At 41.1% G+C, this 25,545-nt stretch overlaps 2 protein-coding genes across 2 annotated transcripts in view; one reads left to right on the forward strand and one right to left on the reverse strand.

Moving 5' to 3' along the window:
- Positions 1 to 677: 677 nt before the first annotated feature.
- On the forward strand, positions 678 to 19,049 carry esrp2 (epithelial splicing regulatory protein 2; the record flags this gene model as incomplete). The annotated part of the gene is made up of 16 exons (XM_083900437.1): positions 678 to 809; positions 1,276 to 1,404; positions 8,464 to 8,577; positions 8,747 to 8,861; positions 9,558 to 9,653; positions 10,428 to 10,482; positions 11,005 to 11,115; positions 11,259 to 11,391; positions 12,246 to 12,288; positions 14,042 to 14,343; positions 14,894 to 15,127; positions 15,246 to 15,444; positions 15,752 to 15,953; positions 16,115 to 16,316; positions 17,607 to 17,707; positions 18,930 to 19,049. 15 exons carry the CDS (start codon positions 678 to 680, stop codon positions 17,691 to 17,693), a joined length of 2,154 nt encoding a protein of 717 aa, XP_083756563.1. The 3' UTR covers positions 17,694 to 17,707; positions 18,930 to 19,049.
- A 2,782-nt stretch (positions 19,050 to 21,831) lies between these two features.
- Positions 21,832 to 25,545, reverse strand: part of nfatc3a (nuclear factor of activated T cells 3a) — a 43,820-nt gene continuing 40,106 nt past the window's right edge. The window contains exon 9 of the mRNA XM_083901167.1: positions 21,832 to 24,365. Coding sequence (XP_083757293.1) covers positions 24,289 to 24,365 — 77 coding nt within the window. The 3' untranslated portion in view covers positions 21,832 to 24,288. The remainder of the gene's footprint in view (positions 24,366 to 25,545) is intronic.

Genomic DNA, 25,545 nt, shown 5'->3' on the forward strand with positions numbered 1-25,545 from the left:
TTTATTTTATTTATTCCGTCAAGATATTGCAATGGAACAATGTATATTTCACAATAAAAAACAATTTATGATGTAAAATGAATGTATTAATAGAAAAGCCGACTTGGTATAGACGGGAGGGCCGCATCTGGCCCACGGGCCTCGACTTTGAGACCTCTGCTCTCTGTTTTTAAAGTCAAACGTCAGTTGGCTGTTAACGCAAGTGTTTCATGCCCATTTTGGCAAACTACTTCCGGATTCAACAGATTTGACCAATGAGATGGCAGAACTCTCCGCAGAGCCCCACCCTCACCTTTGGGCACCAGCCAATAGGGGCCGCCGCTGTGACTCTCCTCAGGCAGGTAACTCAGGGAGGAAGGGAAAAAAAAACTCCAGGGCTCGTTATGGAGCTCGTGTGAAAGAAACACGGATTTCCTCCCTTCGTTTCCAGTTAAACCAGTATCTCTGGAATAGAGCAAACTCAAGTACCGCAACAGGTAGAGTCTCTGACCGCAAACTCCTCCGTGGCTCCTCTGAAAATAATCTCCCCCTGTTTCCTCTCTCTTTTTCTCCGTTTACCTCAATTGAGTTTCCAGTCCTTTTGTTCGCTCTTCTTATCACTTGGAAAAAGGTGAACCCTCGTGTTATTTTTATTTTAATCTTTGCTTTAATTGTAGTTTTTACCATTGTGGTCCCTGATGGCTTCGCACAGTGATACTCTGGTGGTGTTCTTTGGGGCAACAGCTGGTGCAAATGGGGGTAAACTGGGTTCGGATGAGAGGGAAATAATTCTCTTGGTGTGGCAAATTGTGGATCTACATGAGAAAAAGGTACGGACTTTTCTGACCCCCCTTCGTTGTACGGTTTTCCCCTGTGTTAGCCAGTGTTTGTGGCATAGTGTGTACTTGTAGTGGAAACAGTGTCTGACATTTAAATCAACCTGGTGTGTGTGTGTGTGTGCTTTCTGTGCCCACTACGTGTTCTTCATGCGAGTTAATGCTACCTTGTTAGCGCACCTACTCACAGGTGTGCGACCAGAAAATTATTAACAAGCAGACGAGGAGTGTAGTTTCAAACACACACTTTGTTGCTTTGACATGTCAGCGTACCCATATAAAACAACGCTGTGTTGACAATTAAGTGCTTTGTGCAACTACATTGTCAATTGTTTTATTTTATTATTTTTAATATTTTCCTGAATGTGGGGTCCATATAGTCTACGTTTTGTTCTTGGCTACCCCCCCCCCCCCTCTCACGCCGCCACTGTGCGCCATGAAATGCTAAATCCTTCCACAGGTGGGGAAGCTTCACAGATGTCTTGTCAAGCCGGACACACTGGAGCTGACGGAGCAGTGTAAAGAGGACACGGAGCTGACTCTGGACGAGCTCATCAAGGCTGAGCCCCTGGACAAAGTTCTACAACAGGTGAGTCTTCACAGTCTTCACCGTCTTCAAGTGGCCCCCAGTCACTGAGTCTACACCAGGGGGCTCAAAGTTGAATAACCTGGGGGCCAATGCGCATCTATTGTGGTCGACTAAAAATGGGGAAAAAAACAACTTTTCACAATATTGTATCATGATATCGCACATATACGTAATAATAGTATTTATGATGCAAAATATAAATAATAGTGTCGACAACTGTAATTAAAATTCGTACCAGGAGCCGTTTCGGTCACTGCCATTCGTGGCTCAGGCCCTAACAGGTGTATTTATATATGTAATTGAATGTTGTGTATATGATACATTTAATAATGGGATAATTATGACCAAATGTCGTCTTATTACTGTTATAAACATTAACATTGCTAGCAAACATATATTATATTCCATCACCTCGCTGGCAACTGTGCCTCAGCGACACACTGTGTTTAAAAGACATGATATTAAGTGGGGGGGCCGCTAGTTTGAGACCCTTGGTCTACATCAATATGTGAAGCCTTTTTAATGGATGAGTTCAGGATATATTTACGCATAATTAACACTGACTTTGAGTGTGCCCACCAGGGATAGAAGGAATGACTTACTCAAATCTACACCTGCTTACGTTTATGATATTTTAAGAATATATTCGCTGCTTGATTTCACCATTGACAACAATCCCCTTCACCAAAATCTATAGAAAAAATAAGCATTTTTTTTTAGCTCTGGAGAGCTAAAGTAAGTGAGCTTAAGTAAGTTTGTGTGACTTGGGTAAATCTGAACAAAGGATTAAAAGAAAATGTATGTCAACAAGAGCACATTTGAGTTTACTGATGGAGGCAGCAGTGGATCAACAACTCCAGTGTGTTGTGATGTAAAGTATTTGATTCTCTTTATGGACTTTAGTAAAGAAAAGGTCGTCTAACGGCAAGAAGGATCAGTGGACATATTCTTAAAATGTTGTAGGTTACGCAGGTGCAGATTTAGAATTTAAGTTCTAAGTCCTTGATGAATGTATCAATACCTCTACCACTCATCAAAAAAACCTATCCCCTGTCATTCCCAGTGCTCTGCTTCATAACACGTATTAAACATCTCACAGCAGGTGTACTGAATCCATGAGAAGTCCATGCAGACTATTTGCTGCTGGCAGCATAGTGAGAAAATCAGACGTTAATTAAACCAAGACAACTTTCCTCGTCTTGTTTGCCCCAGAGCGAGATGTGACACGACAAGCCTGATCTACCATTTAGCTGTAAGTTAATGTGAGAGCGGTGTCAAATTTCCCTGATGACCTTTATAAAACACGCTCTTCCACCTGGTTGAGATATGTCATTGGTTCGGCCCTGACAGTTTAATGCTGCTGACAGTTTTTAGGAGCTAGGATGGGCAGAGCCCGGGGCATGTACAGATAAGGAGGAGTCGCAGGTCTCGTCTTGTCTCGGCCTGATGCATGCTACAGACATCTGGAAGGCGGAATGTTTACTTTGCTTAAAGGCTCCAGGAGGTTGAGGCTTTCAATTCGTGAGCTTCAACCTCAGGAAACGGTTATGGCACTTGGTTATGACCAAAATGTGAATTTGTTCACTGGTTCCTCCCCGTCAGGAGAGCTGTTGTGACAAAAGTGCTTATGTTGCCAAACATGTTTTTCAAATACCCCTGCAAGAGTGTTTGTTTGGACTGGGAGGATCTGGCCCGCCCTACCAGGATTTCATGGTGTGAAAACCCTCCGTTGTTGCACTGTAGCAGTGTTTGGTTTGTTAGTGCTGCCGTGGTGTCATGCCTGCACAAGCAGGTTGATAAGATTAATTAGTTTTTTTTCCCTCTTGTTTGATTTAGCTGTACGTTAGCCTGAGATGGAATTTAAGGGCAGTGAGGTCTAAACACAGATGTAATTTGTGCCTTGTGTGTAGTATTATTGCTCAGACTTAAGCTCGACCTCTGTTTAGTTTGTGTGCTGAACCTTCAAATATTAACCCAGGCAATCAGCTCGTTCTGTTCATACCTTTGTCTCTCCGGTTACTTTCTCTGGCTATTGGTTGCGCTAGGATTAGTTTTGTCCTCGTTGATACAGGGCAGAAAAGAAAAGGGACAATTATTTCCAGAAAGTTGGTTTTCGGATAGAGTTGCAGTTTAGTTCAGTTTGTTTCTTGGATGGGGCGACATACTGCGACTTATTCAGGGATAGAGGAGAAACCAGCGGCTTCCTATTATTGCAATGTGACATTGACCCATGTGGTCAAAGCCCCAAGGACACATATGACTTTGACAGATGTATTTAGGAAGAAAAGGCATTGTTGCTCTTTGTAACACCATATTAAAGTGCATACAATTCTTCCCCCTCAGTCTGGGGAAATGCGGTTTTCCCTTCAGCACCAAACGTTCTCACTCCATTTTTATGAAGGTGTGTAAATAAGCAAATTACAAGATGTTAAATTAGGTACGAGCACCAACTAAGTGCAGCAGTTCAGGTCTGATAGTTTAAACAATCAAACTTTTGATGTAATAAATTAATGATCACGAAGTGGCCAAATCCAATAATAAGAAAAGGCTTTATGACTGTAGCGATGACATTTAAAACACATCATACACATCATGGTGTACACTCAACACACCTGCATTGTAGTGGGCTGATGGATAGTTTAACTGCAGTCAAGCTGTTGCTGAATTTTCAGGTTTGGCTTTCGTCTGCGGCGCTGACAGCATGTCTCAGCCTGTAAGAAGGAGTTTCATGTGCTGTGAGAAATCTCACACACTTTTGTTGTTGTTGTGAGAATGAAACTTTGTATTCTCCTAATCACTGTGCAGTCATTTTATTAAACTGTTTTGGACCAAATGTAGAAATAATGTTGACTCCGAGATGAGATGATGTTTACGTGTTTACAAAGGCAGCCTCGTTGTTAGCTTGTCATCGTGATAAATAACATCCAGCGATGATTCACACATCCTGGATTTTCTCCGTGCCAAACTTTTTGTTGTTGTTTTTTAAAAGATGACAGACACACCGCTCACATGACGATGAGTGGCTGTTTCTGATCATTACCTCTGTTGTCTTTACTGGGCGTGTGTGTTTAATGTCCTGGTTTAAATAACTAGATATGTATGTATGCATGTATTTATCTCACCAGAAATTGGGTATGACAAATGTGGTGATAAATTGAATTTTACACGCACTAATAACCAGTCCAGAAGCATTTCAGTGTGAATAAATTATGATTACCTTTAGAAAACCAGACATAATTGCCACTAATTATGTTGACATAAACTTTAGCTAACGCCTCAACCTGTATTGTTGCGAAACGCTAGTCTAGCCTCGTCGCACATTTCCATTCCTGGTGTGATACGAAACTAATGGTGTCACAAAGTGCACTGTGGTTTAGGTGTGGGCTTAGCCTCAGCTTAAACAGGTTACCAAAGGGACTGCCAGGACACTCCCTATTGGTCTTATCAGAGATTGTTTCAGCCGCTGCCACCACCCAACCTCTGCATACACGCTGTCCAGCTGCACTGAAGAGCCAACCCTGATAGGACCATGTTCAAAGGCCACTTCCTCCCACTCATCTGGAGAAAAATGCCTTTCTGAGAGTAGAGTAAGAGAATGTTTTGTCTGCCATTCTCAGCAGTTTTTAGAGGAACCATTGATTTGGACCAAAACAAATGACTTTATCCTTCAGATAGCTGGGTGGCATTATCGTACATAAAGTCTGACAGTGCCATCATAGCTAGTAAAGATAGCCATCATAGTGCCACTATAATAAAAATACTATTCTTTGTTCTTGCCAATATTGTTCTTGGATTAAGCGTACTAGCTGGACATTTATTTTACTTTCAAGTGGATCAATGACTTGTTTCTATCCATCTGTTGTCACCGTGAGATTTGTCCTCCTCGTTCAGCTTGTTTGCTCAGTGTAAGCTGTTGTTTTTAACTTGGAGTAGAAAGGGAGAGGGTGTGTCAGTATCTCTTCTATAACATTTGCTTTTCTCTTGGTAACCCAACTTCAGTGATTGGCCAAGGTGGAACTTCTGGCACAGCTGTGAGCAAACATTAGTCCCATTACCATTGTAAACAAAAAAAGGTGCAACATGGGTGTGCTTAAATGTGCTGCGAAATATATCTATGGAAGTTAAGCTTAACATAGTTTTAGATTGATGTGTTTACTGTTAAAACTGTGAAAGCTTTACGTATTAAGTTTGGTTTGATGTGATGATTTGTTAGTTTGTTGTTTGAGCTTTTGCTCATGAAACAGCCTAAGACGAAACGCGACAAAGACGGTACGGGATATGTGAATCAGGATTTTGTATTAGATGCTTTGACACGTTTGTGCATGTAGAACATGTTTTCATCATTAATTCTCAAGTCATGAGTACAGTGCCAAAAAAATGTATCACGTTTCGACCTAAACATTAACAAGGCACTGATTTTTCTGTGTTGTGTGTCAATCAATGTTTTGTTGTCAAAACTGTTGCTCGACATGAGCTTGAAGCTCTTCATGTCAGAACAGTAAGCCCATGCTAGCTGTTAGCTGTAACGCTGAAGAGAAAGCGAAGAAGATAAGTCACACATGTAAATGAACAGAATGCTACAGATCCCCCTTCAGGTTCCTCATAGCCTCTTCAAGTACCTAACCTCTTCTTCACGGTTGCCCACGGGATCGGGGGCAGCGTCAGACGCATCGACAAAAGCGTCATAAAACCATATCTAACTTCAACAAACACAGACATGCTGCATACCCACAGAAAGGTCAGAAACTCAGCTAGAAGCTCATATAAATCATTCTTATGTTCACGAAACCCAGTTAAACACCGATTGATCAAACGGCAGGAGCGGAAAAAAACCGTCACAGCGCACACATTGAAAAGCGGCACTTTTTTTTTCTTTTTAGACCTGTAGTGACATATAAATAAAATTTAATTGGTTTTTAATAATTTGGTACCTAAGAAATCTCAAATGGTACAGATGGTGCCAAGCTGAGCCAAAAGTGAGAACGCCCAGACATCTCTTTACTTAAACCGCTGTAATTTCACTCTGCTTTATTTCAGCAGCATCACACTTTGCACAGCTCATATCCACGTTACATGACCGCCATGTGTTTTTAAGCTCCTACTGCATATTTTAAAGGTGATATTTGCTTTAAAATGCAATATTTTTTTAGGCGAGAGGAAAAAAATCCTTCATTTATGCTGTGTTCCATGTACATTTACTCTGACCCAGTGGCATCTACAGTGAAACTTACACCTCTGGTGGAATCTCACAAGTGTTATCTTTATTTTGATACCAATATAATCCACATAGAGCTTGTAACTGCATAGGTTTACTCTATTTAGTCTGGGCATGTCATTTTCGAGCAGGGACTCCAAAAGGAGAGTCAGGGAAGAAGAGGTTTTAATCAAAATAACTATGGTGGCAATTAATTTAAGTCTCAACAGATGATCAATCTTGTGGTGCGTGTGATGCTCGAAATGTATATCCAAGGTGATGCTGACCCATATTTATGGAACATTGTCTCCAGTTGATCTTGTTGAGCATCAACATGTTTGTTTTGACCCTCTGCATGGTTGACACCCAGTGTCTCTCAACCAAACCTCAACATAAACGTATAAGCAACCTTTCAGTGTAAGTTTGTGCTTTATTTTAGTGTCTGACATTGTTGGTGATATAATCCGAGCAAACTGATAACACTATTACAGTGCTCTTTAAATCACTGATGCTGGTTTGAGGGCATTTCCCTTGAGAAGACTATTTAAATCTAAAAATGGATGCAGTTCCGTTTTCTTTTGCATTTTGTGGCTGATGGTCACAGCAGCTAGCTACGATAATGCTAATCGAAAATGAAAACATTTGCGTTGTGCCTAATTAGGTTGCACAGTGTTTCTATTATGGTAGCCCTGTGCTAATGCTAATCATAGCCTTGCTAGATTACCTTTGGAAACGGGTTTGCCAAGTTAGCCGCAAAGTAGTAGCATGCACCACCATGAGGACAGCCTCTTCACTCTCACCTCCCTGCTCCAGACAGCACAGCTTCTGCTGATGAGCCACTGCCTGCCTGGTGCATCGTGATAAATCAGTAAAAATTAAAATTCCTCCAAAAAATTTGAAAATCAAGGATGCACACCATTGGGCTATGCTCAACCCATATCCAAAGTCATAGGGCGATCTGACTAACGGTCAGCGAGATATGCCTGTCACAGTCACACAACTTGCTTTATAGATAGATATGTAGGTAACATACCTCTGATGACTGTCAGAGGTATGCACAGTATATGCACAGTATATTGCCATTGGATGTCTCTATATGGGGTGGAAGTGTTTCATTTAGTGATATATCTGTCGCTTCACTCGTCCAAACACGGAAGTCGGTGCTGCACAGTGGTGTCTTCTGTAAGTCACCTGTCAAGTTTGAAGCCAGATAAAAACAGTTTCTTGAATTAGTGAAGATTTAGTACCTCTGTAACAGCCTGGTGTAAATACTGTCGGTGATTTCAGTGGGATAGTTAGGCTACTCGATTCTGGCACTTTGCTGTGCCAGAATCTTAATTTAATAACATACACATGTGCGATGGCCTCTGTTGATGCTGCAAACAACAGGTTGACACAACACAAGGAGCGTGGCAGATATAAACACAGGCATGTGGGAGGTGCTGGTATGTAGGTTGCCATTTACGTAAAAGGAGATAGACAGGTTGGACTTGTGTGGGTTGTTTTTTTTCTTGCCTGCCTCTGACTGTTGTTGGTCATGCTTGGAGAAAACCGAATCCTGGTGATTAGTGTTGTGATCATTCCACTCTTTCGTCTGCTTCGTTTCTCACTTGGCGAAACACTTGTTGGACAGTCTTTGTTTCTAAATGACACACAAACATGCAGTTGAAATGTCAATCACTTGTCTCCTCTTACACCAGAAGTCTAATCTGTCATAATCACTTTGACTCTAGCACAACAAAATGTTTCATTTAAAGTAGATTTTTTTTTTATTGTAGATATACTTTTTTACTCTGTAAAAAATATTTAATAGATGGTATTGTTCAGGTTTGATTCTGACACTCCTGCTTTTGTGAAATATTCAGTTCCAGCAGACGGTGTCATCAGAAGTTAAGTGCCTGGGCAGAAACTCCTGCACACTTTGTGTCATCAATCCCCTCGTCATCCGACAGGCTCTCCACCCCGAAGCCTCCAAAAAGGTAAAAATGTTGTTTCTCCACACACGGTGCATATCCATGCTCATAATTATTTTTAAGGTTTTAAATCCAAAATGTCAGCAAGTTACCTCCTTTTCCCCTCTCTGTGTCCAGATTCAGTATACGTGACCATATTGCCCTGCTGTATTATTTCCCTTTTCTTTCATTTCAGAATCTAGTCCTTCCTGAATGTTTCTTTTCATTTGTGGACGTGAAAAAAGAGTTTCAAAAATGTTGCCCCAATGCTGGACCTGTGCAGAAGCTCACACTCCCCTCCATGTTGGAATGTATCTTTTTCTAAAGCTTCATTGATTATTTGTGTTTATAAATGATAATTTCCACTATGACTATGAAAAACGTAGTACACTATCCATCTATAAAGCAAGTTGTGTCTGTGACGGGCATATCTCGCTGACCATTAGTCCCTAAGACTTTGGATATGGGTTGAGCATGGCCCAATGGTGTGCATCCTTGATTTTCATATTTTTTGTAGGAATTTAAATTTTTGCTGATTTATCACGCTACACCAGGCAGGCAGCGGCTCATCATCAGCAGCTGCGCTGTCTGGAGCGGGTAGGTGGGAGTGAAGAGGCTGTCCTTGTGGTGGGTGAGACATTTTCACACGGTTCACCGCAGAACATGGTGTTATACTGAAACGACGAGGTGTCTATTCACCAATACATGAGCACATTTAAGCTAGTGAGGCTACGAATAGTGTTAGCGTAGGGCTAACATAATACGAACACTGTGCAACCTCATTAGGCACAGCACAATTGTTTTTATTTTCCATTAGCATAGTTAGCTGTTGTGACTGTCAGCCAGCCAGTTCCTTATCATGCATTACCATAACTGAAAAATCTTTTTCAGCTCCCACTATAGGAATACATACTTCCTACGGGCACTGCACTAGTATAATTAAGTGCACGTTTGTTGTCATAACCAAAAAGCTTCGACATAGAAAACGTTCTTAACTGGGCATGCAGATGCTGGTCTTCCTGCCGTGTCCGAGCAGTCGACTGGTGTGAGGGAGGTGACGAGCATGGTTCAGTTGGTGCTCTGCGTCCTGGCTGAGCCTTACAGTAAGTAACTGACATTAACCTGTTCATGGTTGAACTCTGACCTCTAAACTGAAAGAAAGTAAAGAATACCTTACCCATAGAAGGATTACATGGACTCTTGTCAAGTTCTTTGATCTGCCTGGTGTTTATGCAGCCACTGCCTGTGAAGATATGTCATCCTTTTAGTTAAAATAGTGGTTAAATAACCCTTTTTTCGATGGATCTCAGAACAGAATGTTCACTTACGTTACTGATCAGCTCGACTATAATATGTTGAGCAACAAGCCAGACCTGTTTTATCTGCTTTTGCAACCAGGTCTTAAAGGAACTATTTATGCTGACTTATTATTATGACACACCCTCATCCTCACGTCATTATGAGATCATGTGTAAATGACAAAGGCTTCTCCCAAGTAAAAAAGCCAAATGGACAACAATTTCCTTATTTTAAGAGCTAATATTTCATTTTTCAGTCAGAGGTTCATGTGAGGGGCTGCATAAGCAAGCGGTTTGAGAGAAATAATGACTTGTTTGATCTTAGAACAATTAGAAGCTATTCTAGTGGAGTGGAATAGAAATGTGAGATGACTCCATACACACACAAGTGCCTATAAATCAAACTTTAAACTGTCCCCTCTGGCTTTACTCCTTAACAGCCACACATATTTTGTTAATGTACATGAATGTAGAGTCCTTAAAGTCCCAGTGCTTAATCAGTGAACTGGTTCTCAAAGTAAGAACATTGTTTTTTAATTTAGAGTCATAAATAACGCATGTTTTCGTTATTCTTTTTAGATCACAAATTCACCTGTGTCGAAACTGTGAAATACAAGTTTGAATCTGGTACTTGGTACGTAAGAACTTTTTCTTTTTTTTATCCCTCCGTGTGTCTGTGTCGTTTCTGCCACACCTGTTTGCCTGCAGTGTAGTTTGCAAACTAACAGCTCCCCTGCAGTCATCTTCAGACCGCAGACCTGAATACAGCTCAGGGTCTCTTAACAGTGATTACAGCAACAAGGAAACTACAAGTGTGTCATTAAACCGGCCCAACTTTGCCATCAAATGCTGACCCCGGCTATCCAGTAGCAGAGCACCCAATCCTGCTGTTCTCAGACGCCCAAAAGCCCATTACCTTGAAAACCCCCTGACATTTAATCATGTGAGAGTGTTACTGTGTTGAGCACTTAGTGTTAGTGGCCTATGGGTCCACAGTCTTAGGACAGTTTGTTTGTCTTTTACAAGAACCACTGATTTTTTTGTATTTCTAAAAGCTTCAGTCATTGGTTGGAAATCCTTTGAAAATATACCGTAATATTGTCCATTTGTGTTTGTTTTTTCTCCCCTACATGGTGTTAAATAACGTGTTGTGTAGCAGCAAGGCTGAGCCAGTGGACAGTGAGACGGTGATCAGAGCACGAGGGCTCCCGTGGCAGTCGTCGGACCAAGACATTGCACGTTTCTTTAAAGGCCTCAATATTGCCAAGTATGCGGCTTTTAAAATTTAAACGTTTGTAGGTTTTAATTTAAATACTGTAAAATGTTAATTCATGTTTGTAGGCTAGAATAACCAAAACAAAAGCTAAATGTCCACAGTCTGTTGCTGACTATGTTGCACTTGTGTTCCAGGGGAGGTGTGGCTCTGTGTCTCAATGCTCAGGGCAGGAGAAACGGCGAGGCCTTGGTTCGCTTCGTGAACTCGGAGCACAGGGACCTGGCCCTCGAACGCCACAAGCACCACATGGGTAGTCGCTACATTGAGGTTAGCTCCATCATTTACTAAAATTGCATACTTAAAACTTGTGTGATTCCCCCTGGATAATATTTTTAATTAAGACTCGAAAGTTCGCAAAATCCCTCAGTACATCTACAAATTAGTAAATTAGTTGTTCTGTTTTTGGTATTTGGTATGGTAGTTAATATTGGTAATGCACCGTCTTGTTTTAAAACATAACGGTAAATCTCAAACTGAAGCCTTCTTTCAGCTTGAAGCTAAAATCAAATCGCAGTCACATTGTACACTACCGTTCAAAAGTTTGGGGTCACTTCGAAACATCCTTATTTTTTAAGGAAAAGCACTTTTTTCAAGGAATATAACATTAAATGAATCAGAAATACACTCTATACATTGTTAATGTGGTAAATGACTATTCTAGCTGCAAACGTCTGGTTTTTAATGGAATATGTACATAGGTGTATAGAGGCCCATTTCCAGTGTTCTAATGCTACACTGTGTTTGCTAATCACATTAGAAGGCTATTGGATGATTAGAAAACCCTTGTGCAATGATGTTAGCACAGCTGAAAACAGTTTTGCTGGTTGTTTGACGACGGGGCAAAATTCATATTTTGAATAAAAATCATTATTTATAATTTTGTCAATGTCTTGACTATATTTTCTATTCATTTTGCAACTGTTTTGATGAATAAAAGTTGACGTTTAATGGAAAACACAAAAAAAATTGTATAGGTCAGTCCAAACTTTTGATTGGTAGTGTAGTATTGAACCCAAATCTTTGCTATTTGTGTTTTGGGATTCCTCACTTGTTTAATTAAAGTTACATGCATACGAGTTAAAATCCTTATGTTTATGGTTTTCTTCTTCTTGCCTTCTCAGGTGTACAAGGCCACAGGAGAGGAATTCCTTAAGATCGCTGGAGGTCAGATTTTTAAATGTTTTTTCCCCGTCTTATCTTGTTTGTCTCTTCTCACCGTGACTCATGATGAAAGGCGTTTTGTTAGTGTGTGGTGGCCTTCTGTTTCAAGTCTGTCCCGCGTTTTTGAGGAAAAACAAGAGGCTTCCACATCTGTAAAAGAACGGCCCTTTAGTGACCGTAAAAGAGAGAGGCTCTCATTTACACTCTCGGTTCTCAGCACTCTCTCCTGTTACCTGTGTCTCTTCCTCATCGCAGTGACTCTAGCAGCTTATCTTGGGCTAATAAAAGCGGCTTTGTGAGAAGTGTAACCCCTCCCCCCCTCCATTACCTCCGCAGCCCAACCCCTCTGAGGCCAGTTGAAGAGAAATTTCACTCTTGGCCAACAGCTGCTATTCATTCAGCCTCAAGCTCTTCTCCCTCGAGGGAGAGCGGGCCGACGGCCGGTAAACAGTCGAGTTCAGTGCTGATACAATGATGGTGTGAAGAGACAAAGGCAAAGCCTGGGGCCTCTGGAGCACAGAGCAGAGATATCACAAAGAAACAGTCACTTAGGGGCAGGTGACTTACATCAGTGGCCACCAGTCCAACTCTGGACTTTACTCGGATAAGTCAAGATCAATAGAGTTTGACAGCACATTGGACTCTAAGTAAATAGTTCAAGCAGACAAGACGTCACTGATCAACTCAAAATAAGTTGGTAACAAGGACACACATGGATAAAAAATAGATGGTGCAGAAGGCAGCAACACTGCTGTTATTGGGAAAAAAAACGTTTTTGTACCGTGTATTTGAGTACACTACCGTTCACAAGTTTGGGATCACTGATACAATTTTTTTGTTTCCAATTAAAAGTCACACATTTATTAATCAAAAGAGAGAAGAAAATATAGTCGAGACATTGACCAGATTAGAAATAATGATTTTTATTCCAAATAATAACTCGATTAACCAGCAAAACTGTTTTCAGCTGTGCTAACATAATTTCAGTTTTCAGTAATCAGAGTTTTCAAGGGTTTTCTAATCATCCAATAGCCTTCTAACGCCATTAGCAAACACAATTAGAACACTGGAAATGGGCCTCTATACACCTATGTACATATTCCATTAAAAACCAGATGTTTGCAGCTAGAATAGTCGTTTACCACATTAACAATGTTCATATTCATTAAAAAAAGGGATTTTCCTTCAAAAAATAAGAACATTTCTAAATGACCCCAAACTTTTGAACGGTAGTGTATTTGTTAGATATTTAATATTCAATCCGAATGATACATGTGTGCCCCCTTGCTGCTGACAAGGATAGTAGTAATTCTTATTTTTCTACTATATATCGGATTACCTGCTTTATCATGATGGAAAAAAAAAATACAAATCATGAGTGACTGAACTTTACATTTGCAATGTTTGTTATCCTAATCATTAGTCAAACGGTCAGATCTATTATCTCAACTGTAACTCATGTGCTGTGTTGGCCAGGACTCCACTATAAAACAGTGTTCCAGGAGTAGACCTTCATTTTTTATATGTAATTGCTGTTGGCATGGCATGCGTGGCCCTTAAAGAATGTATAGATGTCCAGAAGATGAAGCTCTCTGACTTATATTCAACTACTGAATTGTCATTTGATTTGGTGTAAATTACTGTAGCTAAATCAGTGACAACAACAACATGAACTGACCACAGACCTTGCTTGATTGCCAAAATGAGTGCCTCCTCCTTAAGCGTGGTGTTCAATCATAGTGTCCTCTAACTCCAGGCACATCTAACGAGGTGGCCCAGTTCCTGTCCAAAGAGAACCAGGTGATTATCCGTATGAGGGGGTTGCCGTTTACCGCCACGCCCCCAGAAGTGCTGTCCTTCCTCGGTCCCGACAGCCCAGTCACAGATGGCGCAGAGGGTCTTCTCTTTGTCAAGTACCCTGACGGACGGCCCACTGGAGACGCCTTTGTGCTCTTCTCCTGTGAAGAATATGCCCAGAATGCCCTGAAGAAGCACAAGCAGATCCTGGGGAAGCGTTATATTGAGCTGTTTCGTAGCACTGCGGCTGAGGTGCAGCAGGTAAAGCTTCAAATTTTGTTTTGACATAAAAAAAAGACCAGGTTTTTATGACTAATGCTGCAAAAATCACTGCTATACTGTTATGGATGATTCAAAATGGATATGTGTGCAACAGGAAGTGATGATTTAAATGAGAACTCCTCAGCTTGTCTTCTAGGTTTGACTCATAAAACTGGTGTCATGACAATGTAGAGAAGTGAGAAAACATGACATTTTACTGTGTGACAAAACTGCGGAGATGGATAATGCATGAAATAATGGTGGGGTTTGCACAAGTAAAAATAATTGCATAATATTGTATATGTGTAATGGAGGCAAAGCCCACAAGGGTGTTGTGTAATAACCCTGAGAAACAGCAGAGAACTATAACGTCCTCTGTTAACAAGTGGACAATTACTCTTTACTCTACCTTTTTTTTCATTTTTTAACATTTGTGCATTTAAAGTGTCTGTGTGTATCATTAAGACATGTACATAAATGCAGTCAAGCCTCCTCTTGCCTCTGTGCAGTGTTTGATTTGTCCTCATCCTTCCTTTTTTGTGTTTCCCAGGTCCTGAACAGGTATATGTCCACACCTCTGATCTCCACACTGCCTCCTTCTCCCATCATGCCTGTCCCAGTCCTTGCCACTCCCCCTTTCCTTCCGTCAGCCAGCAGCAGTCGCGACTGTGTTCGGCTGCGTGGTCTGCCCTACACTGCCGGCATCGAAGACATCCTGGAGTTCATGGGAGAACACACGGTCGACATCAAACCCCACGGAGTCCACATGGTCCTCAACCAACAGGTCAGGCTTCCTGGACTTGGGCACATGTCTCAATTTAAGCATGTCTGCTTATGACAAAACAAAATGTTTGTTTGTGTCTGACAGTTTCAATACTTTTCTCTTTCTTCCGCCTGTGCAGGGTCGACCCTCTGGCGATGCCTTCATCCAAATGAAGTCACCAGACAAAGCCTTTATGGTGGCCCAGAAGTGCCATAAAAAGACGATGAAGGACCGGTACGTCGAGGTGTTCCAGTGCTCCACGGAGGAGATGAGCATCGTGCTAATGGGAGGAACCTTAAACCGCAGTGGCCTCTCCCCCCCACCCTGCAAACTGCCCTGTAAGTCATGTCCATCAAATGAGATTCAGAGATGATGCACTATGCATTATCTATTAAGTCAGAATTTTAACTGTTGGTATGGTTTAAATAATAAAGTTGCTAAATAAACTAGTGTTTGTTTGCAGTGAGGCCACGTGAGGTCGTCTTCCCATTCCACAATACACAGTAAAATCCCTTACCCCAACAAAAGAGTCATGAATGACCCAGATTACAATTTAGTAATCCTCATTCAGTCAGAATGATATGTGAGTTTCACGCAACGTGCGACTAACCAGTTTACATGTCATACCTCCGTCTCTCTCTGCAGGTCTGTCTCCGCCCACAGCCTACGCTGCCTTCCCCACACCGCCTGCCATCCTCTCTGAGGCTGCCCTGTACCAGCCCCCCCTGCTGGCTGCTCCCAGACCTCCTCAGACCAGCACACACAGCCCTCACGCTCTGGCCTACTACCCGCCTCAACCACACCTGTACATGAACATGAACATGAACTACACAGCATACTACCCCAGGTTGGTAAAGTGTCATCTCCTTCTACATAAACCACCTGTTTTACTTCATTTATTTTCTACCTGTAAAAGGGGATAGATCAGGTTGTAAAAAATTAAACATTTTAAGCAAGTTTTTTTCCCCTCACATTAATGCTTTGTCTTGTTTCACCTTCTCCCTCCAGTCCTCCAGTCTCTCCCTCCACAGTTAGCTACTTTGCCGCTCCACCAGGAGCAGTGGCAGCAGCAGTGGCCGCTCAGCCTCACCCTCACACTCACCCCGCTGCAGCTCCTGTGCTGTCCCAGCCCGGCGCGCTGGTCAGGATGCAGGGTCTGCCCTACAACACCGGAGTCAAGGACATCCTCAGCTTCTTCCAAGGATACCAGGTCAGTACCTGCAGGAGTGAATCAAAGCCACAGATTAATAAAGAACAGGGATGTATGTATTATTGGTATATTTCCCACAGTCTGCAGCCCCTTCATGTAGACAATTTCCGTTGATGCCTTTACGGAAAAATCACACTACAGTGATATTAGGTTGAGGGATGTGTTCACTTGTATTGCTCCCCACCTCACCCGTCTCTCCTCTTTGATTGTGCTTGTTTTTTTGTTTTTTTTTTCACTGCCAGTCCAAATTAGGTGGAGTCCACTGAAGCAGGTATGAACCCAGACTAGTGTGGTTTCAGATGGGCTGAGAAGGAAGGAAGGAAGGGGGGTGGGTGGGGTTTGAGGTGGAGGTGTTGTGTTGTTTTGGCACACTTCTTGTCTTTTCTTGTCATCCAGTACATGGCTCGCCACCTGTGCAGCCAATCTTTTGAGTTGAACATTGGTGGAACGTGACACACTGAAGGGTATATTAATGTGAGAGTTTGGCCTGGGTTACACTGAATATGCATGTGTGTGACCCTCCTGCCTGTTTTTACTGCCAACCATGGGCAGTTCACAGCTAAATAGATGGGGAAAATTACCTTTTACCACAGGTCTTAATTACAATTACAAATGTAATTAACTTTTTGTTTTACAGAAAAAAACAAACAAACAAAAAACAGCTCTTTTCTGTAGACTTAAAGGTCCCATATTATTCCCTATTTCTATAAGTTAACCATGCTTTCAAGGATGAAGCACCACAGCAGTTCAATCACCCTGTCAAAACAGCCCAGCTGAATGCTCTGTTTAGTAGTATCTCTTTAAAAATACATCAGCCACAGACAGTATTAGCTACTGGGAGCTAATAGCAGTTAGCATTTGGAAAAGTGATCATTTGCAGGCTCTAGAAGGCACATTGCCGTCATATAATATATGACGGCAAAAATCCTCTGAGACTGGAAGGTTGTGTAGAACTCTGTGCTGCACTGTAGAGCCAAGAATAGAACTTTTCATGGACTTCCAGGAATTTTGCACATTGTAACGTCCCAGTGAGTGCGTGAGATGTTTTTGGCTACAGTAATGTCTATCACACTGGCTGTGGATGTGCAGCACTGGCATCGTCCTCTCAAACACCAAATCTCCCTGTGGTTCGTTGAGCCAGTGTTTGTTGTGGTCATGTCGTTTTTTTTGGTTTTGTTTTGTGAGAAATGACACATTTGCATCATTTTGTTGTCTGTAACTGTCATGTGTGTGAAACCATGTGGAGGCCTTCCCACTCTGACTGTGCGTTCATTATTATGCCGTCTATAGTACGCCCCAGACGAGTACAGCAGCATGGTTCAAATGAGCGAACAGGCCAGGAGTCTGATTCAGCCCAAAGAATGGCTTTGTCTTTAGGGACTCACCCAAAGGTAAGAAGAGCCTCTAGACCAGAGAACCAGAGTGGACAGAGAGGGCATTTCCTAGACTTAAGTAACACATCTGTGTAGTTTAAATACACAACAACAAACATGAACATACACAGTAGCCAGTAAACACAGAGCTGAAGATTTGCAGCAGAAAGCACTAAATAATCATTGTGCTCACTACGGAGAATTTGTGGGACTGAAGCTCAAACACGGCTGCCGTTCCCTAACCCACCATACACATATCACACAGATTATAATCTGACTGCACTACTGAGTAGGAATGCCCAATCTAGCCATCAAGGTTCTGAGCTCCTGACCCGGCATGATGTCAGTCTGCTGCTTCCCAAACTAATCTGTGCTGTAGATCTGTTAGAGTGCTGAGTCTGGATCCCTAACAGATGCTTTAATAGGACTGCAGTTATTAATCCACTGTTATTCCATCACTATATTCAACTATCACTAAGCTGTGAATGTAAATATTTTGTCCTCTTTGCTCCACATCACAAATAAATGATTGAAACTAAATACTTTTGGCTTGACTAAAACATTGTGAAACACTGATCATTATTTATTTGGCATTTATGGGCCAAACGACTTATTAAGTGAGAAAATAATGGACAGATGAATAGATTGTATAAATGGTGGCACTCACAAACATGGTGTTAATGTGATAAAACCACACTTTTAACTCCTTTTAACTTAAAACTAACATTAGCATTTATTTTATATTTCACTAAACATCGCCTCTTGTTACAGATAAACACTCTGCAGTGCTACGTAGTCGGTTTTGAGTCAGCACTCCTACATTAAACCACACACTGACACTGACTTTAGGTTCCCTGAATGCATCACCCCCCCCCCCCCTTCCTGACAGCCTCTGCTCGTCATGTGACTCTCTAACCTGTGGATGTTTCTGGTCGATCAGCGTCTTGTATTCGTAGCTGCATGTCGTAACTGATTTTTCTTTTTGCATTGAACTATAACTGCAGAGCGTGTGCTGCATGCAAACTAACCTGTGTCCTTAAAGTGTGAGGCGTCACAGCGGGTTTCAGCTCCTCTGGGAACAGCATGTGCTCTTCTGACTCTCTAATCTCTGCCTGCTTAATCTCTCTTTATGCCTAATTGGACCAGTTTGATGATCTGAGCTTCTTCATCATCCATCTCAGGTTTATGAGCGCCCCCTGGTGGTTTCATGCTGATTCTCTCTCTCTCTCTCTCTCTGCAGCTCCAGCCAGACGCCGTTCTCATCTTGTACAACTTCAGTGGCCAGTGCAGCGGCGAGGCGCTGGTCACCTTCCCGAGCGAAGAGATCGCCAGGCGAGCTGTGAGCGAGCGCTCCAACCACCACTTCTACGGTCAGCAGGTCCACTTGGTTCTCTGTCACTGACCGCAAGTCCTCCATCAACTCCTCCTCCCACTGAAGAGCACTCTCATCCCAGCTTCTTTAAAAAAATAATTATTATTAAAAAAAAAAAGTGATCAAGCTCCAGGTGACCTTGGTGGAACAGCTTCTCAACCTTCACCTCCCCCCCCCATCATCTGACATTTGTCATCACACACTCGGTGCAGATGAAGTCATTTAAAGCTCCGCATTGTGCTCACGACTTTGTGGACGTATTTGCATCTACTGTAATCGCTGGTTGTGGGAAGGAGATGGTTTCGGAGCCTGGACAAATCCATAGCAGTGACTGTTTATTTTAAAGGCTTGCTCTCTCTCTTTATCTTGCTATATATTTATATATATATATATATATACATATACATGTGTATATATAAATATATAGTGCATAATTACATCCTGAAATGCTTGATGCTGTACAAACCACTTCAGCTTATGATCTTTTCTGTATATTTCTGAAGACTTTTGTTTGTCATAGTTTGTGTTGGCTTTATGCAAACACACATGTATTATGTGTGTGTGTGTGCACGATGTTTATTCATTTCATGGTCTCCAGTGGTGCCATTGAAAAGCTATTTGAAAAAGAAAAAAAAGAGCCATAAATAGACTACTGAACCAACGCTGAGTGCAGGGGCTCGTGGTTTAAACCACAGTGAGATCAGACGTGCCAGTGCCTGGAACTTGATGTATTTTTTCTGTATAAAGCATTTATGTGTATGTGACACTTCGATGTCGATGTAGACAATTCCAAGCGCTACAGATTCGCTTCTGCTCCAATCAGAGTTAAAGAACAGCTCGTCTGAGTCGCGTGGCAAATTATTTCTATTTTTTATGAAACCTATTTCTTTACAAAAGTGGTTATTTTGTTGTTAAATCTATATAAAAAAGAAAAAAGAATGGACGTGTATCCTGAAGCTTTCTATGTAACCATCAATCACCTCAGTCACTGTGGAGTCTCCTCAGTTGTTGTTGTTGTTTCCAGATTATTTACAACCATCAGTCTTTAATTCCTGCTGCTGTCACATTTTGGTTGTCTTGGGGTTTTTTCCCTTCAGTCTTCGCTGTGCCTACATTACCCAAAGTGCAACACGGGCTCACACAGGGGCTGCGTCGCCCTCTGGTGGCAAATGAGATACTTATTTTTGTTGCAAGTTTGAGACTTGCATGAACTTAAAACTCTGTGTAGATAAAAAAAAAAAAAAATGTGGACAATGATCTGTATTTCATTTAGTCTCTTTTTAAGGAGATGAATTCATAAGACGATAATAAAATAATAACACGTTTCCCAGTCAAAATGTTTTTTTCTTTACATCCATAAAGAGAAGCTGTGTGGACAAACCTCAGCTCAAACAGCATGTCTTTATTGCCTTTGCCACAGAAGTAAGGAAGATGTATTTTGGTCGAGTTTGTGTGTCTCTGAGCTGTGTGTACGTATTCTTCTGCTAATCTGAGGTCAGGTCTCGAGGGAAGCAGCTTGAGCTGGTCTGGTTTGGTGGACCTTCTAATGGTGATTGACAATAATTGTGCATTTAAAAAAACTGTTAAAATTATTCCTATGTGATATTTGTGCAGATCTGCGAGAAACAAAAACGTTCTCCCCAGTCTGTAGAATAACAGTTGTATAGATCAAGACAATAATTCATCTAAAATGACACATTTTGGCTTAAACAATTAGTGTGCCTCCTGCAATTGGAGAATGTTAGTATTTCCATTAATTGTTCAACCCTACTCATGTTTGGGTCTCTGCTTTTTGCAGATGCTGTGGTCTGAGCTTAAAATGTGTTATATTGTAGATTTGATATTATATTTTATTATTATTTGGATAAAACTACTACTACTAACCTTATAAACTAGACGTGTGGATTAAGACTTTGGTGAGGGTTTGTCTTCTCTTTAGTAGAAGCAGTTGGGGGTCGATCTTCTCTGATTCATCAGATGTCTCATCCTGTGCTCACACTTACTCCTGGGAAATGTCCACACTGTCTGGTCACACTATGAAAACTGTCATTGGGGGGGGAAAAAACAAAAGATGTGCACATGCATTACCACAAGAGGGCACCACACAAGTCTTATTAGTGAGTGTCTACAGTGTTACAGACACAAAGAGGAAACACAGAGCCACAGCTGAGTTTTTCTCTTTTATTGATATACACTACTTTAGAGCCTACATTATGATGCAAGGTTTTCCCTTTGAATAATTTCCAAAAAAAAAGCACTGCAGTCTTAAAAATTACAAAAAAAACCAAAAAACTTATAACATACAAAATATACAAGAAATGACAATACAAGGCTCGGTACACATCAGCTAAACCTGTATTTCCCTTTTATGTTACAAAACAAGTTCTTTAATGTATGGCTATGTATAAACATATATATATATATATACATATATATATATATATATATACATACATAGCCATACATGTCCACAACCTTTTAGGAATGACATCCATTTGAAAGTATCAAAAATAGAGTAGAAGAGTCTCTGTTGCTTGACTGTTTGTGTAAAACGGGAACATTATTGTTCGCTCTTTGGTTAAAACAGAAGAGAACAGCAAGACAGAGACGCTTCACTGTCCACACTGTTTTTTCCCCTTTTCCTCTTTCCTTTTTTATTGACTCGAAGTCTTTCTTCTTCTTTTTTGTAAGCTGCAGAACCAGCTTCAAACCCCTCCCCCCCCCACCCCAATAAACAAACAAACAACAACAGTTACCGCCGTATGTCTTATCAACAACTCTGAACAGCATACAGACACACACACACAAGAGTTAAGGCATCCTATTAGTTTACAAGTCGACGTGATGATATTCTCACTATCTGAATGTTGATTCTTTTTTTTCCCTCCAAGCGACTTTATTTAACAAATATATGCAAATAATCTCAATTCATCACGTGTAAATGTCATATTTCACATTTTGCATCTTATAGTTTGCATAGATTAAATACGTGCGCGTGTGTGCTTGTGTTGTTGAAAATAGGACTCTCCTTTTATTTATTTCTTCTGTACAGCATATTTGGTGGAGACACCAGTCATCCATTCACACACACACACACACACACAGTATACTTGAGCCTGTTAAGATGTTTGTCCGTGGACAATCAAGCATCTACACGTCTGCAGCCAAAATCTACAGGCATCGAGGTCTTTGTTTTTAGTTTTTTTAGTCTTTTTTCTATTTTTGTCTTTTTCTTCTTAGTTTTGTTTTTTTCTTAAAGGCATTAGGTAAAATTCTTATGCATAGCAAAAATCATTTTCACCCGGAAAATGACTTCAAACCGTCATATGCGACGCTCCTCAGCTCTCACACGCAGGAGTGTCATTGTCAAGCTTAAGGCAAAAAAAAAAAAGAAAGGAAAGAAAGAAAGAAATAAAAGCACATTGAAATCAAATCAGAATCTCATCTCTCTCTCTGCTCACATCCTCATCGTAAACCTACGTGAAAATACTCGTTATTCCTCGTGTTATTGCTGCTATATCTGAAATATGAATGATGGATGAAAACGTTGTCACACTGAGGGGAGAAGTCTTTACAAACAGGGGGAATGTGGAAGACCCCGCTACATCCAGATGTCTGGACTCTAGGGAATTTGACCTTGTTCGTTGCAGGAAAAGAGGGCGGAGTCAATACTTACATCCAAGACATATTTGTGTGTGTGTGTGTGTGTATAAAATGCCTTTTTTTAAATATTCTATAGTCATAGCTCAGAAACAGAAGGCACAAAAAGGTCACTGGAGAGGGGAGGGAGGGGTCACTTGGTTTAAGTTATTGCATGAACAGGAACATGAGAGTGAGAGTTTGGGGCATCTTCAAAATCATCGTTAACGAAGAAAAGCGATCAGGGGAAAATCAACTTCAGTCCGGAAACTCTCTGTTTACGGAGAAATATTCAAAAAGCAAAAGTCAGTTGTGCAAAAACAACCAAAGAGACAGAGGGGGGGGGGGGGAGCTGTGGCGCAATATTCTAAAGATGCTAAATGTGTATATAAGGCATTTTGTTCAAGGGGACCGAGGAGGAGGACGAGTGCTGATGTCAACACGGCTGCAAGGTTTCCTCAAAGTAGTGGAATGGTTTCTCTCTGCCAGGCTCCTGCACTCACTCTTTAACCCATTCATTATGTCATAAACTAATGGACGGCGTTGTCATCATAATTTAAATTTCACATATTGAATCAGCATGTGGGGACATTTAAAGAGGGGTTAATACCATAAATTGAACACACGTACCCATAAGTGTGTATTATTTCTTTAAAATAAAGAAGTCGGGGCATTTCATAGGCAGCCATCTTGTGTCCACAGGAAGGACAATTCTCTCTGGAATGCGTATGTCATTAGAATATCGCAGAAATACTTCCACACACCGCTTTTCGGATGCTTTGGCGTCATTTTTAGTTTGTTTGTGCCTGCTGCACTTCTAGGCTGTAATGTTGTAACTCAAAGGGATTTTTCTACAACTGTGTCGTTGTACTGTGTGGTCATTAAATTAAAAAAAAGTGCATTCATGTAACTACTTTGGGGTCAATTATTTAAATACAAACATGTTTTTAAACATATTTTCAATGATGCATCGGGTTAAAGAGATATAAAGCGTTGCAGCGATAGTTTGGTAATAAACTGAAATAGCACTGAACACAACGATAGTGATGTCAAATCGAATCAGGGGATCTTGTGAATCTTGAATCGCTTCAGGGAAATCAGTAGCAATAACCAGGCCTCGTTTCTCCGTACGATTAGTTAGGCCACGTCGTCTCGTGTTGAGCTGCAAACCAAGAGAGCAAATCTCTGAATCGTTTTTAACGTTTCATGTCTTGTGACTTGTGCAGATTGTCCCGCCTGGACATCTGAGAACTGAGCAACACCTTTACACCGCACCTCACTATTCTACAACCATTTATTCATTCATTTAATCCCCCATGTTAATCTACATGGCAGTTACGTCTCCTGCATATGTTTCTGTTTACAGCGGCGAGTTCTTTTGCGTCTCTGAATATAAGACACTTTTAAAAACAACATCAGACGTGTCCTCTCGTCAGGTCTGACAGGTGCATCCGCAATCACCAACCGGACTCTGACTTTTACTCTATAGTCTTCTCCCATCGCACACAAGTTCAGGTTCAGGATCAGGATCAGGATCAGTCAGCGCAGGAGCAGAGTGAAGAAGTGCAGGAGACGAGGTGGAGCTGAACTATGACTGGCTGTGTGCTGGTGGAGGCACGTGAGCGCTGGGCGACTGAGACATGTCTCTGCCGATGATTTCATTCACTGTGAAGAAGAAGAAAAAAAAACACACAACATGGATTAAAAAATTAGATTTGAGTTAAAGAGATATTTCACCATTTAACAGATGAATGTCTATTAAAACTGGGTCACCTGTGTAGCAGAAATGTGAAATAATATTTGAAGAAAGTGCCTTCTTGGACGAGAAAGGCAGAAAAATTTATTTTTCGCTCATGTACAGGAATAACAACAACTCCCAGATTGCACTGCAAATTACACAGTTTTTTTTTCTATGTACTGGGATGTGCAGTAAAAACAAGGAAAGGACAAGCGGGCAGCAGTCGGTGTGTTTGCAGACACCGTGTTTACATTCTGGGAATGAAGTCTCGTCCCTCTATGGGTGAGTCTAAAAAGTGCGCAACTAGTGTTGTAGTTCAAATCTTGAATTAAAGGTGCATTATGTAATAAATCTAAAGCAACTGGACATAAAATCCTCCTAATATGTCACAGAGACTCAGGAATAATGTTCATATAACAAACTGAACTCACCAACAACAACAGTACAGCCAAAATATTTGCATTAAAAAAATATTTTGTTTATAATATTTTTGTTTATGTTTTAAAATAATGTTTTGGCATGTATCATTCATCAATTTTTTGCATCAAGCGTCAATTTTTTGCATCAATCATTGCAGTCAGTAGAGTCTCAACTGCCGAGCAACCATGGGTTGCCAGTGACGTCAGAAAACGAAACCTAAAAGACCTCAGTATGTTAAATTTGTAGTTAAATTTGTATTATGTAGTAACCGTTTTTGGCCACATTCTAACATATGGCACCTTTAACGCAAATAAAATGTTTTAGAAATCAGGGGAAAACTGAAAAAAATTATACTGCTATTCTAGCATGCAAATCAGTGAAGTATCCCTATAAACACTTACTCATAACAAGTGGTTAATCAAGTTACTGTTGTCTCAAACCAGTCCGGCCATTCTTTTCTGACCTCTGACCTCTTCATAAACTTCTTCTCTATTCTCTGTAAATCCTACCCTGGTTGTGTGTGAAACTCACACTATAATAAGTCACTTAAATTTCTTTTCTTCCACACTCTGATGTTCAGTCTGAACTACAGCAGGTCACATTGACCACCTCTACATTCCTGCATGCATCGAGCAGCTGCCGTGTTTGACTAATGGTCGAGCACCTAATGGCTCGTCAGTGTGTATT

Source organism: Microchirus variegatus (genome assembly GCF_963457635.1).
Source record: "Microchirus variegatus genome assembly, chromosome: 14".
NCBI lineage: Eukaryota > Metazoa > Chordata > Actinopteri > Pleuronectiformes > Soleidae > Microchirus > Microchirus variegatus.